At 41.4% G+C, this 22678-nt stretch overlaps 1 protein-coding gene across 8 annotated transcripts in view; it reads right to left on the bottom strand.

Annotated features, from left to right (window-relative positions):
• LOC139573383 (cell adhesion molecule CEACAM5-like) overlaps positions 1-22678 on the bottom strand; it is a 62929-nt gene that overhangs the window by 26237 nt on the left and 14014 nt on the right. For all 8 annotated transcript variants that reach the window (XM_071396762.1, XM_071396763.1, XM_071396764.1 and 5 more), the window contains exons 2-4: positions 15585-15911; positions 1659-1943; positions 873-1139 (exon numbers count right to left, since the gene is read on the bottom strand). In XM_071396762.1, coding sequence (XP_071252863.1) covers positions 873-1139; positions 1659-1943; positions 15585-15911 — 879 coding nt within the window. The remainder of the gene's footprint in view (positions 1-872; positions 1140-1658; positions 1944-15584; positions 15912-22678) is intronic.

The following is a 22678-nucleotide window of genomic DNA, read 5'->3' as shown; positions in this document are numbered from 1 at the left end:
GGGTTAGATTTCCTCAGGTTTTCGCCTGCAGAATCAGTTTTGTTATACTCACAGACAATATTTTGACAGTTTTGGAAACTTTGGAGTGTTTTCTATCCTAATCTGTAAATTATATGCATATTCTACGATCTGGACCTGAGAAATAGTCTGTTTACCTTGGGAACGTTATTTAAAAAAGAAAAAATCTGACCTCTAGCGTCAAGAGGTTAAAGATGTTGTATAACTGTTGTATTTGAAGCACTCCTCCCTTCTGCCCAGTTTTCATGATGTTGCTACGGCAATCAAACTGTTGCTTCTGCCAAGAGATCATTTTCTAAACTAAAACTCATGTTGAACTAAGTACAGTATATAAAAAGCATTGGGCTCTGTCTGATATGAGCTTTTGAACACGAGTAAGCTCCTCTCATTGCACTGGCGCCATCGTAGCCTTGACCATGGCATTTGTTTGCTCCTTACACTTTCAATCAGTTATTATTTTTATTTTTCAAGACCCAAAGCACTGTGTCACATTCCTGAAGTCCAAGAAACAAACATTTAGCTTCCTAGTACATATGGAAATTGAAACAGTTTATTAATTACATTTTGGAGGTTTACTGTCAAAATAATTTATGAGGATTACATTTTAATGATATCGATGACAGGCGCAAGGGTTCCCAGAGCTCGTGACACAACCCCCCTCCCACCTTGCAGGGGCTGCGGGGGTGTCCAGTACACCAGGGCTCGTACCCCTGCACATCGAGGAAGGTGTACTTAAAGACCTTGCAAAGGTCTTGAGAACAAAACTTAAACATTTATGTCAGTTCAGCCATAGCACCCCAGAGCCAGTCTCTCTTTCCTCTCATAACTGTCTCCATTTCCTCTCTACCACTTACCCAGCACAGTGATGTCAGAGGGCTCAGATATCTGGTACCTCAGGGTTCTGCTGTTATGGGCCCAGCAGCTGTAGCTACCACTCTGATTGGCCTGGATGTTCTCCAGCCTGAGTTCTGGTCCGTTATTGGACAGCAGTGTTCCATTCAGAAGCCACTGAAACTGGGCAGACGGACTGGACTCAGCTGAGCAGGACAGGGTGAGGTTTGACCCTGATCCATACAGTACATCTAGAGGGGTCACCTTCATTGTGGTGTTTTCTGGACCATCTGTAATGAATGGTCCATGTTCAACACCAGCATTAAAGAGGGGAGGTTGACCGTGATGTAATTATACTTTTTAGAACATGTTCAAGAGACCTATTTAAGATGTGTCATGTTATCATTAGTGTGTGTATCTATCCATCCATCTATCTATCTAGCTTCAAAATGTCCCATCACCAGCAATTAGCCACCCAACACATACAGTAGGCAAGCTGGATTCAATAGAAATATAAGCAACAGCTTAGAGCCAAAAGGAAGAAGTGATAAAACATTAAGACATGCCACAGGACTGCTTTCATAAGCAGGTGTTAGTGATATGCAGAACAGGCAATAACATTGTAACCTAAGAATCTGATTTAATTAGCAATATGTGTAGTTATTCTTAAGCAGACAAGTACTGCAGAAAACAAAATCAAGATATAACTACAGCACTGTATGCGAAGTACATGGTGAAAGGTAAACAACGTTTACATAAATTACTTTCTCTGCATACAGATATATTAGACATGCAGGTTAGCGACTCACAGCTGATGATGAGGGTTAGATTCTGGCTGGGTTTACTGCTGACGGGGTTGGACACAATACACCTGTATGGCCCCTGGTCATACCGGGTCACATTGGCTATGGTGAGAGTACGGCCTCCATCACCAAGCTGAATTCCATATCTGGCTGTGACCTCAGAGCTGCCATTCAGCCAGCGGTAAGAGAAGGGGGAGGAGCCAGAGGACACAGAGCAGGAGAAAATGACAGTGTCATTCAGTTCCATTAGATCAATGACGTTGGCCCTCAGGGTCACGTTTGAAATGGTCTCTGTGGGTGAGAGAGTAGATGACATCTATCAACGTGTTTGTGTCAGTACAAATGCCTGTATCTAAAGCAAGGTGTTCCAAGGTGTCTAAAGCCATGATTGTGACATTGTAACAGTAACCTGAAAACAGCACTGCTACCCTCACAATACTGTTGGCTGTCATATAAAATGTGGCTAGGATGTTGCCAGTCATTTGTTTGAATGAGGAAATGCCAAGCACCCCCAAACACACATTGCTGGTGAGTCACCCAAAATTCAACACCCACGAACCAGAAGGTGGCAGAGGTAAACATTGCATTTTTTGCCAGATAGCTGCAGTTAATTTTAACGTGGTGGTGAAAAGAGTGCATTGGTGGACTGACCTGCCATTGGTTTACTGTGCTTTCTAAAATTGCCGGACTTTTCGGCCCACCTCTTCCCCAGAGATGAAGATCCACATCACGCTCTGTGCAGGTTTCTTTTCCTCTACTTTACACAGAAATGTTTGTGGTCACCCTCCCTTCACATTTCTCACTGTCAATTGTGAATGATAATTCTTCAAGTTTTACCGGTGAAACATCCATGCAGAATCTGCATGCCAACCATTTGACCTTGATTAGTTTCATGGGAATATAAGCATTTCGATCTTCCTGAGTTAAGTACAGCGTTGTTTTGAATTAGGCGTCTTTCTATATAAACTAGGGTACCAGTGTTGATTTCCTACACTGGACAACTTGTTACAGCTGTTGATACATCATTGATAATAATCAGCCAATTTGTTTGTCATTACATTAAGATATAAGGTAGGATCATAGCTACTGTATATTTAATTTAATTCACGGGTTGATTTAAAACTTTTATCACGGCTGGTGTCTTGACAGATTTGTCAAAAATCGTGTGAAAAAACATGAATTTTCTGTCCTTGCATTTTTGGCAGTGTAAGTTGACGTTATATCGTATAAACTCAGCAAAAAAAGAAACATCCCTTTTTCAGGACCCTGTCTTTCAAAGATAGTTCATAAAAATCAAAATAACTTCACAGATCTTCATTGTAAAGGGTTTAAACACTGTTTCCCGTGCTTGTTCAATGAACCATAAACAATTAATGAACATGCACCTGTGGAACGGTTGTTAACACACTAACAGCTTATAGACGGTAGGCAATTAAGGTCACAGTTATGAAAACTTAGGACATTAAAGAGGCCTTTCTACGGACTCTGAAAAACACCAAAAGAAAGATGCCCAGGGTCCCTGCTCATCTGCATGAATGTGCGTTATACATGCTGCAAGGAGGCATGAGGACTGCAGATGTGGCCAGGCCGTCATTGTAAATCAGAATTTGTTCTTAACTGACTTGCCTAGTTAAATAAAAGGTTACTTTAAAAAAAAGATTGTGGAGGCCAGGTCATCTGATGCAGCACTCCATCACTCTCCTTGGTCAAATAGCCCTTACACAGCATGGAGGTGTGCTTTGGGTCATTGTCCCCTTGAAAAACAAATGATAGTGGGACAGTACAAACCAGATTGGATCGCTGCAGAATGCTGTGGTAGCCATGCTGGTTAAGTGTGCCTTGAATTCTAAATAAATCACTGACAGTGTCACCAGCAATGCACCCCAACACCATCACACCTCCTCCTCCATGCTTCACAGTGGGAACCAAACATGCGGAGATCATCTGTTCAGCTACTCTGTGTCTCACAAAGACACAGCGGTTGGAACCAAAAATTTGGACTCATCAGACCAAAGGACAGATTTCTAATGTCTATTGCTCGTGTTTCTTGGCCCAAACAAGTCTCTTCTTCTTATTTGTGTCCTTTAGTAGTGGTTTCTTTGTAGCAATTCGACCATGAAGGCCTGATTCACACAGTCTCCTCTGACCAGTTGATGTTGATATGTGTGTGTTACTTGAACTCGGTAGCATTTATTTGGGCTGCAATTTCTGAGGCTGGTAAATCTAATGAACTTATCCTCTGCAGCAGAAGTAACTCTGGGTCTTCCATTCCTGTGGCGGACCTCATGAGAGCCAGTTTCATCATAGCGCGTGATGGTTTTTGCAACTGCACTTGAAGAAACGTTCAAATTTCTTGACATTTTCCAGATTGACTGACCTTCAGGTCTTAAAGTAATGGACTATCGTTTCTCTTTTCTTATTTTAGGTGTTCTTGCCATAATATGGACTTGGTCTTTTACCAAATAGGGCTATCTTCTGTATACCAACCCTATCTTGTCACAACACAACTTTTTCCACATTGATACATTACAGACTTATTCTAAAATTGATTAAATATGTTCCTCAATCTACACACAATACCCCTTAAACGACAAAGTGAAAAGAGGTTTTTAGACAATTTGCATTTCTGCTGCCAAGGCAGCAGCTACTCTTCATGGGGTCCAACATAATTAAGGCAGTTTATACAATTTTTAAAACATTACATTCACAGATTTTACAACACACTGTGTGCCCTCAGGCCCCTACTCCACCACTAGTACTAAATCCATGTGTGTGTATAGTGCGTATGTTATCGTGTGTGTGTATATATCTGTATGGGACTCAATTTTGCTCAGGTGCATCATTTCCATTGATCATCCTTGAGATGTTTTTACAACTTGGAGTCCACCTGTGGTAAATTAAATTAATTGGACATGACTTGGAAAGACACACATCTGTCTATATAAAAAGGTCCCATAGTTGACAGTGCATGTCCAAGCTACAAGGTTGAAGGAATTGTCCGTTGAGCCGAGACAGGATTGTGTTGATGTACAGATCTGGGAATGGGTACCAAAAACATGTATGCAGCATTGAAGGTCCCCAAGAACACAGTGGCCTCAATCATTCTGGCCACACAGCGAAACTGAGCAATCGGGAAAGAAGGGCCATGGTCAGGGAGATGACCAAGAACCCGATGGTCACTCTGACAGAGCTCCAGAGATCCTCTGTGGAGATGGGAGAACCTTCCAAAAGGAGAAGCATCTTTACAGCACACACACCAAATCAGGCCTTTATGGTAAAGTGGCCAGACGGAAGCCACTCCTCAGTAAAAGGCACATGACAGTCCGCTTGGAATTTGACAAAAGGCATCTAAAGACTCTCAGACCATGAGAAACAAGATTCTCTGATCTGATGAAACCAAGATTGAACTCTTTGGCCTGAATGCCAAGCATCAAGTCTGGAGGAAACCTGGTACCATCCCTACTGTGAAGCATGGTGGTGGTAGCATCTTGCTATGGTGATGTTTTTCAGCGGCAGGAACTGGGAGACTTGTCAGGATCGAGGAAAAGATGAATGGTGCAAAGTACAGAGATCCTTGATGGAAAAACTGCATCAAAGCGCTCAGGACCTCAGACTGGGGCAAAGGTTCACATTCCAACAGGACAACGACCCTAAGCACACAGCCAAGACAATGAAGGAATGGCTTCGGGACAAGTCTCAATGTTTGAGTGGCCAAGCCAGAGCCCAGACCTGAACTTGATCGAACATCTCTGGAAAATAGCTGAGCAGTGATACTCCCCATCCAACCTGACAGAGCTTGAGAGGATCTGCAGAGAAGAATGGGAGAAACTCTCCAAATACAGGTGTGCGAAGCTTGTAGCGTCATACCCAAGGAGATTTGAGGCTGAAATCGCTGCCAAAATGTGCTTCAAATTACTGTGTAAAGAACACTTACTTAAATGTGATTTCAGTTTTATTATTTTTAATACATTTGCACAAACTGTTTTTGCTTTGTCATTATGGAGTATTGTGTGTAGATTGATGAGAAAACAATTTCATCCATTTTAGAATAAGGCTGTAATGTAACAAAATGTGGAAAAAGTCAAAGGGTCTGAATACTTTCCGAATGCATCGTAATTGTTTTAAGATGGTCATAGTATGAATCTTTTAGCTATCTGATTTGGAATTTTAGGACCCTTTAAGTAAAAAAAATAAAGTGCATTCAGAAAGTTTTTATTTAACCGGTACTGGTTACCTAGTCCTGTGACACTTGTGGGGGACATAGAGCAAAACGGAGAACACCATCGTCTTTGTGAGAACCTCCCCTCACACATTAGTAGGCCAAACTTTTTGGATGCTACAGCCGTTGTTTGTGAGAAGACCAATTTTCAGCATGTCTCATGGTCTGCAAACACCGCTGTAGCTCGTCCACCTTCCTCCACAGATGTGGCGGATTGAGACGCAGCCCATTTCTCTAGCCTAAACTGACGGATGATGGGGATCCTTTTATTATTTTACTTCCATTGTCACACCGGTGTGTCAATGAACTCGTTTTTCAAACAATACAAGGATCTTGAAGTAGCATAATTTAAATGTAATTTGAAATTCAAGTACTGGAATAGGCCTACCTTGAAAGTCTGACATTCTTAATTTGGTGATTGAAAAGTGTGGCAACAGGATTACAAGATTGTTATATTTATGCACCAAATGGTTGTTTTATGAACTATAGTTAGTACGAGTCTGTCTCTCTCACACACACACACTTCAGAGTGTGGGATCGACGGTTTCATTATTGCAATAATAAAATCAATATTAAATAAAGATGATTGCTGGAAGAAATGAGAAAGTCTCTCTTAGTACTACATTTCCACGACAAAAGTCATTTTAATTATTGAAGCCAATTTATAAATTCTCCTGCTCCCTTATAATTATCTGTGATTTCATTTTTGGTCCGTTTTTGAGAGAGATGTGGCCACTTCTGTTTTTTCCACTGTTTTCATTGAAGGGTGTTCCCTACTCTGTTGCGGAAAAACCGTGTGCAGTTATTATGAGGATGTCTAATGTTGGCTTCAACTTGGTTTTCCATACAAATCCTTCATAATTTTTTTTTTTTAAAGAACCTGGTTTTTGGTCACTTTCTCGTAAAAACAGCGATGGTGAAATGAATGCTACCGCTATTAATGGATTTATTATGTGTGCCTGTGTCAGCCACACAGGCTACAGAAAAATCTCCATGCATGCATCCAACAGGGATGCAAACTGGTGAGGGACAAAAAAGGTGTTACTTTTTTTGTTGCACTGAAAAATGCAAAAAACTCCCTGCTAGGGGGGATAATAATAAAATACAGAAAAATAAATATCAGCTTAAAAATGCTAATTTCTAGTGACTGAGGCTAAATCCATCCTTGAAATACATATGAACTAATTAAACAAAGAATATGATCTATGTGACTGTGTGTAAAATAATGTGTGTGTAAAAGTGGTTAGAAAATGTAAGGAAAGCAATCGAATGTTATTTGTTGCCTAGACTTTACTGCAAACGACACTCAAGTCCAGAGAAAAAAAACAATACATTAATATTGCATTAGCCATAGAACGCTTGTGACCACACACAATCTAAATATTGCACTTGGGGGGAAAAAATGTCTTAAAAGTAGAAATATAAATTTTCTTTCTCTATTATAGTGGCCACTATAAATCAAACTTTGTCACATGCGCTAAATACAAATGTGGACCTTTGTATTCGGGGGGCGGGGGGGTATGCCTTATTATTAACGAGACGTGGTGTGATCATAATTCTCATAACAACCGCATTATCTACCAAGAGAATTCTCTTAGATTATAATCACAGCCGCATATGTTCCCCCCCCAAGCAGACACATCGATGGCCCTGAACAAATTTTATTTGACTATGTAAACTGGAAACCACATATCCTGAAGCTGCATTCATTGTAGCTGGGGATTTTAACACGGCTAATCTGAAAACAAGACTCCCTAAATTCTATCAGCATATCGATTGTGCAACGAGGGCTGGTAAAACCCTGGATCATTGTTATTGCCCTCCCCCGCCCTCCTTTCGGAAAAGCTGACCATGACTCCATTTTATTGCTTCCGGCCTATAGACAGAAAGGTCTGTTCAACGCTGGTCCGACCAATCTGATTCCACGCTTCAAGATTGCTTTGATCACGTGGATTGGGATATGTTCCGCATTGCGTCAAACAACAACATTGACGAATACGCTGTTTCGGTGAGCGAGTTCATTAGCGATGTCGTACCCACAGCAACTTTTAAAACATTCCCCAACCAGAAACAGTGGCTTGATGGCAGCATTCGCGCGAACCTATGTGAGAATGCTGTTCATCGACTACAGCTCAGCATTTAACACCATAGTACCCTCCAAACTCGTCATCAAGCTCGAGACCCTGGGTCTCGACCCCGCCCTGTGCAACTGGGTACTGGACTTCCTGACGGGCCGCCCCCAGGTGGTGAGGGTAGGTAACAACATCTCTACCCCGCTGATCCTCAACACTGGGGCCCCACAAGGGGGAGTTCTGAGCCCTCTCCTGTACTCCCTGTTCACCCACGACTGCGTGGCCATGCACGCCTCCCACTCAATCATCAAGTTTGAGGACGACACTACAGTGGTAGGCTTGATTACCAACAACTATGAGACGGCCTACAGGGAGGAGGTGAGGGCCCTCGGAGTGTGGTGTCAGGAAAATAACCTCACACTCAACGTTAACAAAACAAAGGAGATGATCGTGGACTTCAGGTAACAGCAGAGGGAGCACCCCCCTATCCACATCGACGGGACAGTAGTGGAGAGGGTAGAAAGTTAAGTTCCTCGGCGTACACATCACGGACAAACTGAATTGGTCCACTCACACAGACAGCGTGGTGAAGAAGGCGCAGCAGCGCCTCTTCAACCTCAGGAGGCTGAAGAAATTAGGCTTGTCACCAAAAGAACACAAACTTTTACAGATGCACAAATCGAGAGCATCCTGACGGGCTATATCACCGCCTGGTACGGCAACTGCTCCACCCACAACCGTAAGGCTCTCCAGAGGGTAGTGAGGTCTGCACAACGCATCACCGGGGGCAAACTACCTGCCCTCCAGGACACCTACACCACCAGATGTCACAAGAAGGCCATAAAGATCATCAAGGACAACAACCACCCGAGCCACTGCCTGCTCACCCCGCTATCATCCAGAAGGTGAGGTCAGTACAGGTGCATCAAAGCAGGGACCGAGAGACTGAAAAACAACTTCTATCTCAAGGCCATCAGACTGTTAAACAGCCACCACTAACATTGAGTGGCTGCTGCCATACATGTAAAAAATGTATCACTAGCCACTTCAAACAATGCCACTAAATATGTTTACATACCCTACATTACGCATCTTATATGTATATACTGTACTCGATACCATCTACTGCATCTTGCCTATGCCGTTTTGTACCATCACTCACTCATATATCGGTATGTACATATTCTTCATCCCTTTACACTTGTGTGTATAAGGTAGCTGTTGTGGAATTGTTAGGTTAGATTACTTGTTGGTTATTACTGCATTGTCGGAACTAGAAGCACAAGCATTTTGCTACACTCGCATTAACATCTGCTAACCATGTGTATGTGACAAATAAAATTTGATTTGAAATGCTTACTTACAGGCCCCTAACCAACAGTGCAGTTCAAGAAGAGCTAAAAAAATATTTACCAAATAAAAATAACGAGGCTATATATAGGGGGTACCGGTATCGAGTTAGTGTGCGGGGGTACAGGTTAGTAGAGTTGGTTGAGAGCGATCTTGGTGCCAGCGTTTGGTGGTAAATAGACGGCTACGAATAATACAGATGAGAACTCTTGTTAGAAAGTGTGGTCGACAACTTATCATAAAGGTACTCTAACTCAGGCGAGCAATACCTCGGGACTTCTTTAATATTAGACATTACACACCAGCTGTTCTTGACAAACAGACACACCCCCACCCCTCGTCTTACCAGACGTTGCTTCTCTGTTCTGCCAGTGCATGGAAAATCCAGCCAGCTCTATATTATCCGCGTTGGTCAGCCACGACTCGGTGAAACATAAGATATTACAGTTTTTAATGTCCTGCTGGTAGGATAATCTTAAATCGTAGGTCAACAATTTTATTTTCCACTGATTACATGTTAGCCAGTAGAACGGATGGCAGTGGGAGTTTACTCGCTCAGAAGGCAGCCCAACCTGAGTCCCCTTTTCCTCCATCTTTTCTCCTTCTCGTCAGACTCATTAAAAGGAAAAAGCTTCTTCCAGTTTGAGGTGAGTAATCGCTGTTCCGATGTCCAGAAGAAATGTTCGGTCATAAGAGATGGTAGTAGCAACATTATGTACAGTTGAAGTCGGAAGTTTACATACACCTTAGCCAAATACATTCAGTTTTTCACAGTTCCTTACATTTAATCCTAGTAAAAATTCCCTGTCTTAGGTCAGTTAGGATCACCACTTTATTTTAAGATTGTGAAATGTCAGAATAATAGTAGAGAGAAAGATTTATTTCAGCTTTAATTTATTTAATCACATTCCCAATGGGTCAGAAGTATACACACTCAATTAGTATTAAGTAGCATTGCCTTTCAAATGGTTTAACTTGGGTCAAACATTTTGGGTAGCCTTTCACAACCTTCCCACAATAAGTTTGGTGAATTTTGGCCCATTCCTCCTGACAAAGCTGATGTAACTGAGTCAGATTTGAAGGCCTCTCTGCTCGCACATGGTTTTTCAGTTCTGTCCATACATTTTCTAGAGGGTTGAGGTCAGGGTTTTGTGAAGGCCACTCCAATACCTCAACTTTGTTGTCCTTAAGCCATTTTGCCACAACTTTGGAAGTCTGCTTGGGGTCATTGTCCATTTAGAAGACCCATTTGCGACCAAGCTTTAACTTCCTGACTGATGTCTTGAGATGTTGCTTCAATATATCCACATAATTGTCCTTCCTCATGATGCCATCTATTTTGTGAAGTGCACCAGTCCGTCCTGCAGCAAAGCACCCCCACAACATGATGCTGCCACCTCCGTTCTTCACGGTTGGAGGCAGCCGTGAAGGTTTCATGGAGGTTTTGGAGCAGTGGCTTCTTCCTTGCTGAGCGGCCTTTCAGGTTATGTCGATATAGGACTTGTTTTACTGTGGATATAGATACTTTTGTACCCGTTTCCTCCAGCATCTTCACAAGGTCCTTTGCTGTTGTTCTGGGATTGATTTGCACTTTTCACACCATAGTACGTACATCTCTAGGAGACAGAATTTGTCTCCTTCCTGAGCGGTATGACGGCTGCTTGGTCCCATGGTGTTTATACTTGTGTACTATTGTTTGTACAGATGAACACGGTACCTTCAGGCGTTTGGAAATTGCTCCCAAGGATGAACCAGACTTGTGGAGGACAAAAACAATTTGAGGTCTTGGCTGATTTCTTCTGATTTTCTCATGATGTCAAGCAAGGAGGCACTGAGTTTGAAGGTAGGCCTTAAAGGACAGGGGGTGCTGTTTTCACTTTTGGGGAAAATCGTATCCAATTTAAACGGCCTCGTACTCAATTCTTGCTCGTACAATATGCATATTATTATTACTATTGGATAGAAAACACTCTCTAGTTTCTAAAACCGTTTGAATTTTGTCTGTGGGTAAAACAGAACTCTTTTGGCAGCACACTTTGTGACCAGGAAGTGGAAAGTCTGAAATCTATCTTCTATTCAAGTGACTGCCTATAAATGGGCATTATACGTATGACTATACGTGCACGTCATACGCCTTCACCCGGATGTCAAGAGGAAGTGAGAGGAAAAATGAGTTGATTATCTCTGTCTGACGTTGAATAAACCATCTTGGAACAACGTGTCGCCCATTTTCTGTTGTCTGCAAGGCGCGTGGGGGGACCTGTTATTGCCTACTGGAAACGTGTCGTTATGGTCGAATATGAGCTCCGGCTTTGAATTTATTTGATACATGTTACAATATCATCCTAAAGTATGTTTTTTCAATATAGTTTCATTAGATTATTTAACTTTATTCGGGACGTTCGGCGTGTTGCGTTGTTAGACTTTGTTGACGTTGGAGAGCTTAGCGCTGCATGGCCAGTGTGCTTGCTAATTCAAGAGGGAAAAAGAACGTTCTGAATCCAAAACAACGACGTTCTGGACAAAGGACCCCTTATACAACATTCTGATAGAAGATCAGCAAAAGTAGGAACCATTTTGTGATGCTATTTCATATATCTGTCGAACTGTGTACTAGTAGTTTTGCGCTCAGGTTTTGGTTATTCCCTTACCATAACTAAGTCTTATGTCGTAATGAAGATATTTTTAGAATTCTAACACTGCGATTGCATTAAGAACTAATGGATCTATCGTTTCCTATACAACATGTATTTTTTTGTAATGTTTATGAATAGCTATTTGGTCAGAATAGGTGAGAGTCTAATAGAAATATCTGCACATTATAGGAAAAAGATGCTACGTTAGCACGTTATGCTACGTTATGCTACGTTGTATAACCACGGATTTCAGCTCTAAATATGCACATTTTCGAACAAAACATAAGTGTATGTATAACCTTATGTTACAGGACTGTCATCTGAGGAAGGTTTATGAAGGTTAGTGAAATTTAATATCTTTTGCTGGTTTATTCGCTAACGCTAACGTGCCTATTGCTATCGCTAACGTGCCTTGATGAATGAATGCGGTAGTGTGGTAGGCTATTGTAGTAAGCAAATATAATGCTATATTGTGTTTTCGCTGTAAAACACAAACAATCTGAAATATTGGCTGTATTCACAAGATCTTTGCCTTTCATTTGCTATACACCATGTATTTTTCAGAAATGTTTTATGATGAGTATTTCGGTATGTCACGTTGGTGTCTGTAATTATTCTGGCTGCTTTCGGTGCAATTTCTGATTGTAGCCGCAATGTAAACGATGATTTATACCTGAAATATGCACATTTTTCGAACAAAACATAGATTTAATGTATAACATGTTATAAGACTGTCATCTGATTAAGTTGTTTCTTGGTTTCTTTGGTTTGGTTGATTTTGTGCATGCTACCTGTGCTGTGAAAAATGTCTGTGCTTTTTTCTATTTGTTGGTGAGCTAACATAAATATATATTGTGTTTTCCCTGTAAAACATTTTAAAAATCGGACATGTTGGCTGGATTCACAAGATGTGTATCTTTCATTAGCTGTATTGGACTTGTTAATGTGTGAAAGTTAAATATTTCTAAAAAAAAAAAAATTGAATTTCGCGCTCTGCCTTTTCAGTGGAATGTGGGAGGAGTTCCGCTAGCGGAACGGGGGGGCGAGGCAGGTTAAAATAGATCCACGGGTACACCTCCAATTGACTCAAATTATGTCAATTGGCCTATCAGAAGCTTCTAAAGCCATGACATCAAGCTGTTTAAAGGCAGAGTCAACTTTGTATATGTAATCTTCTGACCCACTGGAATTGTGATATAATCTGCCTGTAAACAATTGTTAGAAAAATTACTTGTGTCATGCACAAAGTAGATATCCTAACCGACAAGAAATTTGTGGAGTGGTTGAAAAATTAGTTTTAATGACTCCAACCTAAGTGTATGTAAACTTCCGACTTCAACTATACAAAATAAAGTAAGAAAATAAGTTAACCAACGCAAAAAAACCTAACAAATAGCACAGTTGGTTAGGAGCATGTAAAACATCAGCCATCCTCTTCGGCGCCATCTTTACATCGATCAGGTGCACAAGTCTGTGTGGACAAAAATGACATTTACTGAGTAACAACTAAAATAATCGCCCCTCACACACAACTGTATGTCAAGTTCAACAACAAAAGCAATAGCTTTGGGCTACATTGAACATTATTACATTGTACACTTTCTGCCTGTGGAAATCTGTTCTACAATGTGCCAGCAGCAGAGCACGCGACCCTTGTTGACATAATTGATCTCTGTCAGGCAGAGACTACACCTGGCATACCCCTTTTTATCAACCGTATTGAAACAGTGAGAAAGAGGGAAAGTGTGTGGTGTTCCTTTCACCCATAACATTAGTGGCATCCACCTTAAGCCCAGCTCCAGCTACACTTCATCCCTGAATCCACTTGTTAAACAAGCAATGCCTCATTTTCACCTAATTCTCTCATTCTGAAAAATAACCATATACTGTAGAGGGAAAACATTAGTTCATAGCTAACTACCATAACCCCACCATGGGGTATACTCTGTTAGCTAGTTAACAGAACTCGATCCAGCTAGTAAGATACTTAACGCTAACAATTCTTGTTCCACCACACTTGCTCCCTCACCTCAAACCTTAAATGCCAGTTGATTTTCGGTTACAGCTCATGAAGTACGATTCATCACCTTCTCACCCCCCGCCTCCGTCGCCATGCATCTCACCTACCTCTTCGTTATCGTTCAAGGGACGTGCTGCTAAACTGGCAAACTGCCTTTCCAGAGCACACGCTGATGCTGTAACTAGCAAATTGGTTGTCTCTTCTCTCTTCAGTTGCGTGCTGCATTCGGTTATGTGAATGATTGGCTGGGCCTTGGATACAGCAAGTATTGCTCCAAACGTGCATCACTCGTTCTCTTACAGCCAGTAGTGATCCAAAGCCCAAACGTTTCTCATCGGATCTACACGAATCATGTAGGTTACCTATTTTGGATTCAAAATGGCGAATTTTACCCGAAAGGTTACTAGTTTGCATCCCTGATCCAATCTATTTAGTCAGGCAATGTCCACATTCTCACATATTTTAGAAAGTAATAATAATTGGAATATTTATTTCAAATATTTGACTGGGTTACAGTTCATACGAGGAAATCCGTCAATTGAAATAAATTTGTTAGGCCCTAATCTATGGATTTTACATGACTGGGAATACAGATATGCATCGGTTGGTCACAGATACCTTAAGAAAAACAAATAGGCCTCAGGATCTCGTCACGGTATTCTTGTGCATTCAAATTGCCATCGATAAAATGTGAAACCGAGTCAAGACCAGAAAAATGTCAAAACCATGAGTGTAATTTTCTCATATCACTACCATTAGAGTTCAAAATGTCCATTATTTCTGTGTTCATACACTACATGACCAAAAGTATGTGGACAGCTGCTCGTCTGATTCCAAAATCATGGGCATTAATATGGGTTTGACAGTACTCTAGCACGAACTGACTTGTTGCCAATGTTTGTCTATGGAGATTGCATGGCTGTGTGCCTGATTTTATACACCTGTCAGAAACGGGTGTGGCTGAAATAGACAAATCCACTAATTTGAAGCCAAACCTGACCAGTGGTGACAAGGCAGCTATTGAAAGACGTCCTCTAATTGCACCTCACTATTGCAAAAGAGTTTAGTTTTATTTTCAACATTATTTGCCTGTCACATTGTGTTTCATTGCCAGAAACACCTGGACATTTGAAAAAAATAACTGCAATTCAAGTAAATAAAAATGTTCTCAAAGTAGAAGCCTATGTTCAAAAGTAGATAACCCAGGTACAACCTAAGAACAATCCTCTCATAAAAGGGGACAACCGAGAAAATACCATTTAAAAATGTAAATGGTCAAATTATAAAGCATTGTGTTCAGCCTATATTGCAACAACGCTCAAAACGCCAGGTGTTGACACTGAACTGGTAGTTGACCTAAATGAGAGAGCGGTTGTTTTCATACGCTGTCTAAACCTTAGGGACCTCAGCCAGCCTTTTATTTTACCTTTATTTAACCAGGTAGGCCAGTTGAGAACAAGTTGTCAGCCTTGCTTAGATCGTCTTAACTAGTTTGACACTTGATCAAAGAAAACACTGACGGTGCCGTTACCCACGCATTGTGACAATTGTTCTCCGAATATCACTCTTCGTGAACGTAATGTTAGTGAATGTAACATTATGTACATACCTTACCCTGCAACATTTGGAACTCACCATAGACAAACAGTGAAGTAGTTCCCACCTGAGGAACAGCAGCCGTTCTTAGGTTCACTCTGTATGTCCCACTGTCATTCAGGGTCAGTTTCCTGAGCTCCAGAGATCCAGTGCTATTGTCCAGACTGATCCTACCAACATATCCCTCTCCGATCACAGGACCTGCAGAACTGACAAAGTCAACAATGGAGACAGGGGGTTCACCAAAAGTCCAGATGATTGTAAGAAGTGTGGTTGGATTGATGGTGGTTTTGAAAATCACATTTCCTCCCAATGTTCCATTCACAGGTCCAGATCCAGGAAACACATCTAGACCAGCACAATATCCTGAGGAAACAAAAACAATGCTTGATTTTCATGTCTCCAAAACAAACAAAAAAATACTGTAATCAAAGACATCTCAGATTTCAGAAGAGCAAAGTGCAGCTGGTACAAACAGTGTTCTCTGAATATGGGTACACTCACTAAGAGGGACACCAAAGCTGTTGGAGTAGTGTAGCTATGTTTCTTTACAAATTGACAGAACAATTGAGTAAAACAAGCTTATAATTTTGGGTTCTGATGAGGTTAGGCAGCTGAACTAAGTTCATGAGGTATCAGTTATATTCGTTTAGAATCAATGAATATATCTAAAAAAATTACAGTACGTAGCAATCGCAGATTACACCTCTAGGCTTACACATCAGTATATTAGCTACACATTATTATAGGCATTATGAAGGCTTATTACAGAGCTAATTGGATTTGTTTAATTTAAAGATGTCTTTATTGACATTATGGCATCACCTTATCAAGCCCAACTAGACCTACTTATGTTGCGTTCACGTGCTATAGGCATTATCGGAAGCTCCTAGTTCCAAGTGGGACATTTAACCGAAACAATTCTCCAAGTCGTGGTCCAGAGTTGCAATTTTTCACCACTGACCTTTTAAACCAAAAGATGACAAATCTGTTTTTTACAATTAAAACCTCAATATGGATAATGTAGCTACTCTGATCATATTGTCAAGATTAAGCAAGCTCTCTAACTGTATTATTAGTAATGTTAGCTAGCCTATCAAGCTAGATAACATCTTATTGGTTGAAGAATTGTTCGAACATCAAAAGCACTTCAACACAATCATGTCGGACTTCATTGTCTTACGTCAGATAGCACAGCGATTCCAGTTGAGAGACAAGCGTGGCAGTGACACCACCTGTCGGAAGACAATGTAAGACTTCCCTGTTTCACAATGAGCATGTAAAGCCGCCATTAACGTCTTTGGGGTAGGGGGCAGTATTTTCACGTCCGGATGAAAAGCGTGCCCAGAGTAAACTGCCTGCTACTCAGGCCCAAATCCTAGGATATGCATATTATTAGTAGATTTAGATATAAAACACTGAAGTTTCTAAAACTGTTTGAATTATGTCTGAGTATAACAGAACTCATGTGGCAGGCAAAAACCTGAGAAAAAAAACAGGAAGTGGAATTTTTGGATATAAATATGAACTTTACCGAACAAAACATACATGTACTGTGTAACATGAAGTCCTATGAGTGTCATCTGATGAAGATCAAAGGTTAGTGATTCATTTTATCTATATTTCTGCTTTTTGTGACTCCTCTCGTTGGCTGGAAAAATGGCTGTGTTTTTCTGTGAATAGGCACTCACCTAACATAATCGTTTGGTTTGCTTTCGTCGTAAAGCCTATTTGAAATCGGACACTGTGGCTGGATTTACAACAAGTGTATCTTTAAAATGGTGTAAAATACATGTATGTTTGAGGAATTTTAATTATGGGATTTCTGTTGTTTTGAATTTGGCGCCCTGCAGTTTCACTGGCTGTTGACGAGGTGAGACGCTACCGTCCCACATACCCTAGAGAGGTTAACTCCTCTACATCCCGTTTAAAATCACAGCCTATGGTAGTTTAGTACGAATACATTCATTCTGTTTCTATTATGCTCTAGGGCAATTCCACAGTAACAGAATGACAGATTTTTCACTTTAAAAGTATGCCAAACAAAAACTATTGATTGCCAAATTAAACAAGCCATACAACTCTACGACTACTTTACAAAAACACATTTACCTCACAGAAGAGTGCAGTTGTAAAGTCGGGTAACAGAATTACGGTAAAAGTTTTTCAAAAGCTCTAGTAAATACTGTATCTACTCTGAATTAAGATTCAAAAATGTCTGCAGAAAGAATGGGGTGTCAGCTATGATATGACACCTTGAGTTTGAAAAAAAAATCTATTTGGGTTATTGAACAGTAAGCGAAGTGGATTAACATCCAGGAAGAGAATGATAACAAAATTACACCATGGGTCCCTGATCTGTACAATTCATAATTATGCATTTCTGTATGTCATTCTCATGATGTATCCTGAATTTGTACACCAAGGTAGAACATTTTAAATATCCTCCTTCGCATTTTGGGGTATTATTCTATACCAGTGGTAGGAAATCCTGGTCCTGGAGTGTTGGTGTGTTGAATTTAGGAAATCACTGAACTGATCAATTAGCTCAGTTGGTCAGGTGTGGTGCCTAGTTGGAACAAAATCCTGCAGTACCTAGGGCACTCCAGGAACAGGGTTGCCTACCCCTGTTCTACACATTGGCTATTATTCTAATGAGTGCCACCCTCAAACAAGACCAAATTTGGTGGGTCCGGATCGGACCAATTCAGTTTGGACATTACATACAGCAGAACACAGCACAGTAGTAGAATAAGGTTCAGTAAAATACAGTTCAGTAAATTATACTGCACTCTACTCTAGTGCTCTACTGTACTAAACTCTACTGTATTATACTGATCTACTGTATACTCTACATTTCCTTACTGTACTGTCCAAACTTGTAAAACGGATATCTACGATTTGTTCAGATTTGGACTGACCAACTTCCAACTAATTTTCAAATTCCATGGAGGTCCGGTGTCGGTCTGTGCTAAGTGGGTGAGGGTTACAGTAAATGGAAAGAGAGAGGGGCTCGTCAGTAGGTGTCAGTAAGAGCTGGGAGAGGTGACATTAACTGGAGAAAGGGGGAGCGGTTGTACAGACAGTTCTCACTCTTGCTTTGACCACCATGTGACAGAAAAATAAATAAAAGGGTTATTAGCTGAACATAACAGTATGCCAGTGGATGGCGGATAGAAGCAGATGACCTAACTGTGGTTTGTGAGTACTATGATTTCCCATTGTAGCCAATTCAATTGCAGTCATTCTGCAATTGAATTGGTCGTTCTATTACTGATTTGGTAACAGAACAAAGTTTTTTGATCACTTAAGTCATAAACCAAATTGTTATCATTAAAAATGCTAATTGATAAGTATACCTGTACTTACTTCTGTGAACTTTCATTATCCTCCCTCATGAGGAAGAGAAATATCTTAAACAGTGACAAGAAAAAGTATGTGAACCCTTCGGAATTATCTGGATTTCTGCATAAATCGGTCATAAAATTAGATCTGATCTTCATCTAAGGCACAACAGAAACACAGTCTGCTTAAACACAGATTGTATTTTTCTTGTCTATATTGAAAACATAATTTAAACACTCCGTGTTAGGTTGGGAAAAGTATGTGAACCCCTAGTCTAATGACTTCTCCAAAAGCTAATTGGAGTCAGGAGTCAGCTAACCTGGAGTACAATCATTGAGACGAGATTGGTGATGTTGGTTAGAGCTGACCTGACCAATACATTTTTTTTTTTAAAGCAATGTGAGTTAGATACTCACAAGAAGCATTGCCTGATGTGAACCATGCTTTTCTTTTGTTGAATCTCAGAAGACCCAAGTTTAAGAATTGTTGACTTGCATAAAGCCGGAAAGGGTTACAAAAGTATCTCTAAAACCCTTGATGTTCATCAGTTCACGGTACGACAAATTGTATATAAATGGAGAATGTACAGCTACTCTCCCTAGGAGTGGCCGTCCTGCAAAGATGACAGTGAAGAATGCTCAATGAGGTTAAGAAGAATCCTAGAGTGTCAGCTAAAGACTTACAGAAATCTCTGGAACACACTAACGTCGCTGTTGGCGAGTCTACGATACATAAAACACTAAACAAGAATGGTGTTCATGGGAGGACAACGTTTTTTTGGGACAGCAAAAAACATTGCAGCAAGTCCGAAGTTCGCAAAAAAGAGCATCTGGATGTTCCACAGCACTACTGGCAAAATATTCTGTGGAATGTTAGTGGTGGCTGTTTAACAGTCTGATGGCCTTGAGATAGAAGCTGTTTTTCAGTCTCTCGGTCCCCGCTTTGATGCACCTGTACTGACCTCGCCTTCTGGATGATAGCGGGGTGAACAGGCAGTGGCTCGGGTGGTTGTTGTCCTTGATGATCTTTATGGCCTTCCTGTGACATCGGGTGGTGTAGGTGTCCTGGAGGGCAGGTAGTTTTCCCCCGGTGATGCGTTGTGCAGACCTCACTACCCTCTGGAGAGCCTTACGGTTGTCGTACCAGGCGTACCAGGCGGTGATACAGCCCGACAGGATGCTCTCGATTGTGCATCTGTAGAAGTTTGTGAGTGCTTTTGGTGACAAGCCGAATTTCTTCAGCCTCCTGAGGTTGAAGAGGCGGTGTTGCGCCTTCTTCACAACGCTGTCTGTGTGGGTGGACCAATTCAGTTTGTCCGTGATGTGTACACCGAGGAACTTAAAACGTACTACCCTCTCCACTACTGTCCCGTCGATGTGGATAGGGGGGTGCTCCCTCTGCTGTTTCCTGAAGTCCACAATCATCTCCTTTGTTTTGTTGACGTTGAGTGTGAGGTTATTTTCCTGACACCACACTCCGAGGGCCCTCACCTCCTCCCTGTAGGCCGTCTCGTCGTTGTTGGTAATCAAGCCTACCACTGTAGTGTCGTCCGCAAACTTGATGATTGAGTTGGAGGCGTGCATGGCCACGCAGTCGTGGGTGAACAGGGAGTACAGGAGAGGGCTCAGAACGCACCCTTGTGGGGCCCCAGTGTTGAGGATCAGCGGGGTGGAGATGTTGTTACCTACCCTCACCACCTGGGGGGCGGCCCGTCAGGAAGTCCAGGACCCAGTTGCACAGGGCGGGGTCGAGACCCAGGGTCTCGAGCTTGATGACGAGTTTGGAGGGTACTATGGTGTTAAATGCTGAGCTGTAGTCGATGAACAGCATTCTCACATAGGTATTCCTCTTGTCCAGATGGGTTAGGGCAGTGTGCAGTGTGCAGTGTGGTTGCGATTGCGTCGTCTGTGGACCTATTGGGTCGGTAAGCAAATTGGAGTGGGTCTAGGGTGTCAGGTAGGGTGGAGGTGATATGGTCCTTGACTAGTCTCTCAAAGCACTTCATGATGACGGAAGTGAGTGCTACGGGGGGTAGTCGTTTAGCTCAGTTATCTTAGCTTTCTTGATTAATTCAGTTTACGATAGAAGTCACCTTTCATTCACAGTCACATTTGTATACAAATTCCTCCGTCACATTTTTTTATGATAACCAAAGGATCTGACTAAGTCCTTAAGAGCCACTCTCTCCTCAGAAAAACAAATCCTATGATAACTTGTTTGCCTTTCAGTAGTCACCTACATCATGTTCAACAATCCTACAGAAGGTTTCTATGGACGCATTGCATTTGGGGGGGGGGGGGGGGGGGGTACGAATGCACTTTTTACTCTAGATGTGGTTGTCAGGTACTTTTTACTCTAGATGTGGTTGTCAGGTGCCTCAGATTGGTTAATGGCTCGATCTCCACGACTCACAGTAGGACAAATACGTTTATTGATTAGCGTGGTAGACCTATGTATACATCTCACTGAGAATGCCATTTCTACTGAAGTCATGTAAGTTTCACTCTTATCAAAGAACACACAATTTCAGATTACGGAAAAACTTGAATAGATCTGGACGTCAAAGTCATTAATGTATGCAATGGGTACAAATGATAACCCCTTATTGAGAACACTAAGGTGAGCTGATGTCAGAGTCTTACTTGATAAGTTGAAGACATTTAGCTCCTGTTGGACTGGGGACCCACCCTGGATCTTAATTGGTAGGTGTCGCGGGGTGGTAGTGGATTTCTTCCCTCGGTGTCCCCGCCCTCTGTTGTAGAAAAAACGCTCGCTCACCTTTGATAGAGGAGCCAGAGTTAGCGCTGTCTGTGGATAGTTGGTCTGATAGAGGAACTCTGCGTCTGTCATCGGCTTGTCTCCTCCCGTTATGTGTTTTTTTGTGCTCAGGATCTCGCCAGAGGTATATTAGTCCATTGTTCCTTTCTTCCAAATTGCATTTATACTTCTTAATTTCTCCTCTCCTTTAGTTCAGTTGCAATCTTAGTCTGAAGGTCTGCATTACTCTTAATGAGATCATCCAGTTTGATATCGTCATTAAGCTCATCTCAGAGCATGCTGTGAATTTAACTAAGGTTGCGATCTCGGTAAAAAACAAATAAAGATGTTCAATGAGCAGAGCCATCAGGTCCAATGAACATAAGTATAGCACACCATCGTTCACAAAACTCTTCAGTGCGTTGGCCAATTGAAGGCTCTTTTTGCCAACGTAGTCGGTGTGGGATAACTCCATTTCAAACATACTCACTTAAAGTGACGATGTGCTTTAGTTCTTGAATGAACAGTCTTGGAATTCTTTAAAAATATTTTCCCAAGTACCTTCTGGCCGTTCAAATAGAGACTTACTAAAATGTCTCTTTGAATACAGCCATCAACAACAAGGCTTATTGGGTATTGTTTGAGTTTGGTTCAGTTCCCATGTTGGCTAGGGAGTTGATTTGTTGGGGTGCTATCAGCGAGAGAAAATAGTATAATAAAAAACATGAGCTGGCGCACACCCAGAAAAATTGTGTGGAGGTGCTGACTAACGGCGAATAAACTATAAAAAATGATATATCTTAAGACTTTTCTGCTAGATTTAGTTTTCTAAGAACCCCTTTTCCATCTGTTTTACCAGAAAGCAAAGCCTTTACTTCTTCCAGATATTTCAGATGGAAAAGGGTTGAAAAATGTATATTGCCATATATATATATATATATATACACATACACAGTACCTTCAGAAAGTATTCACACCCTTGACTTTTTCCTAATTTTGTTGTGTTACTGTCCCGAATTTAAAATGGATCA

Source organism: Salvelinus alpinus, chromosome 4, assembly GCF_045679555.1.
Source record: "Salvelinus alpinus chromosome 4, SLU_Salpinus.1, whole genome shotgun sequence".
Taxonomy (NCBI): domain Eukaryota; kingdom Metazoa; phylum Chordata; class Actinopteri; order Salmoniformes; family Salmonidae; genus Salvelinus; species Salvelinus alpinus.
The sequence above is the reverse complement of the archived record's forward strand: the minus strand, read 5'-3'. Positions and strand labels throughout refer to the sequence as shown.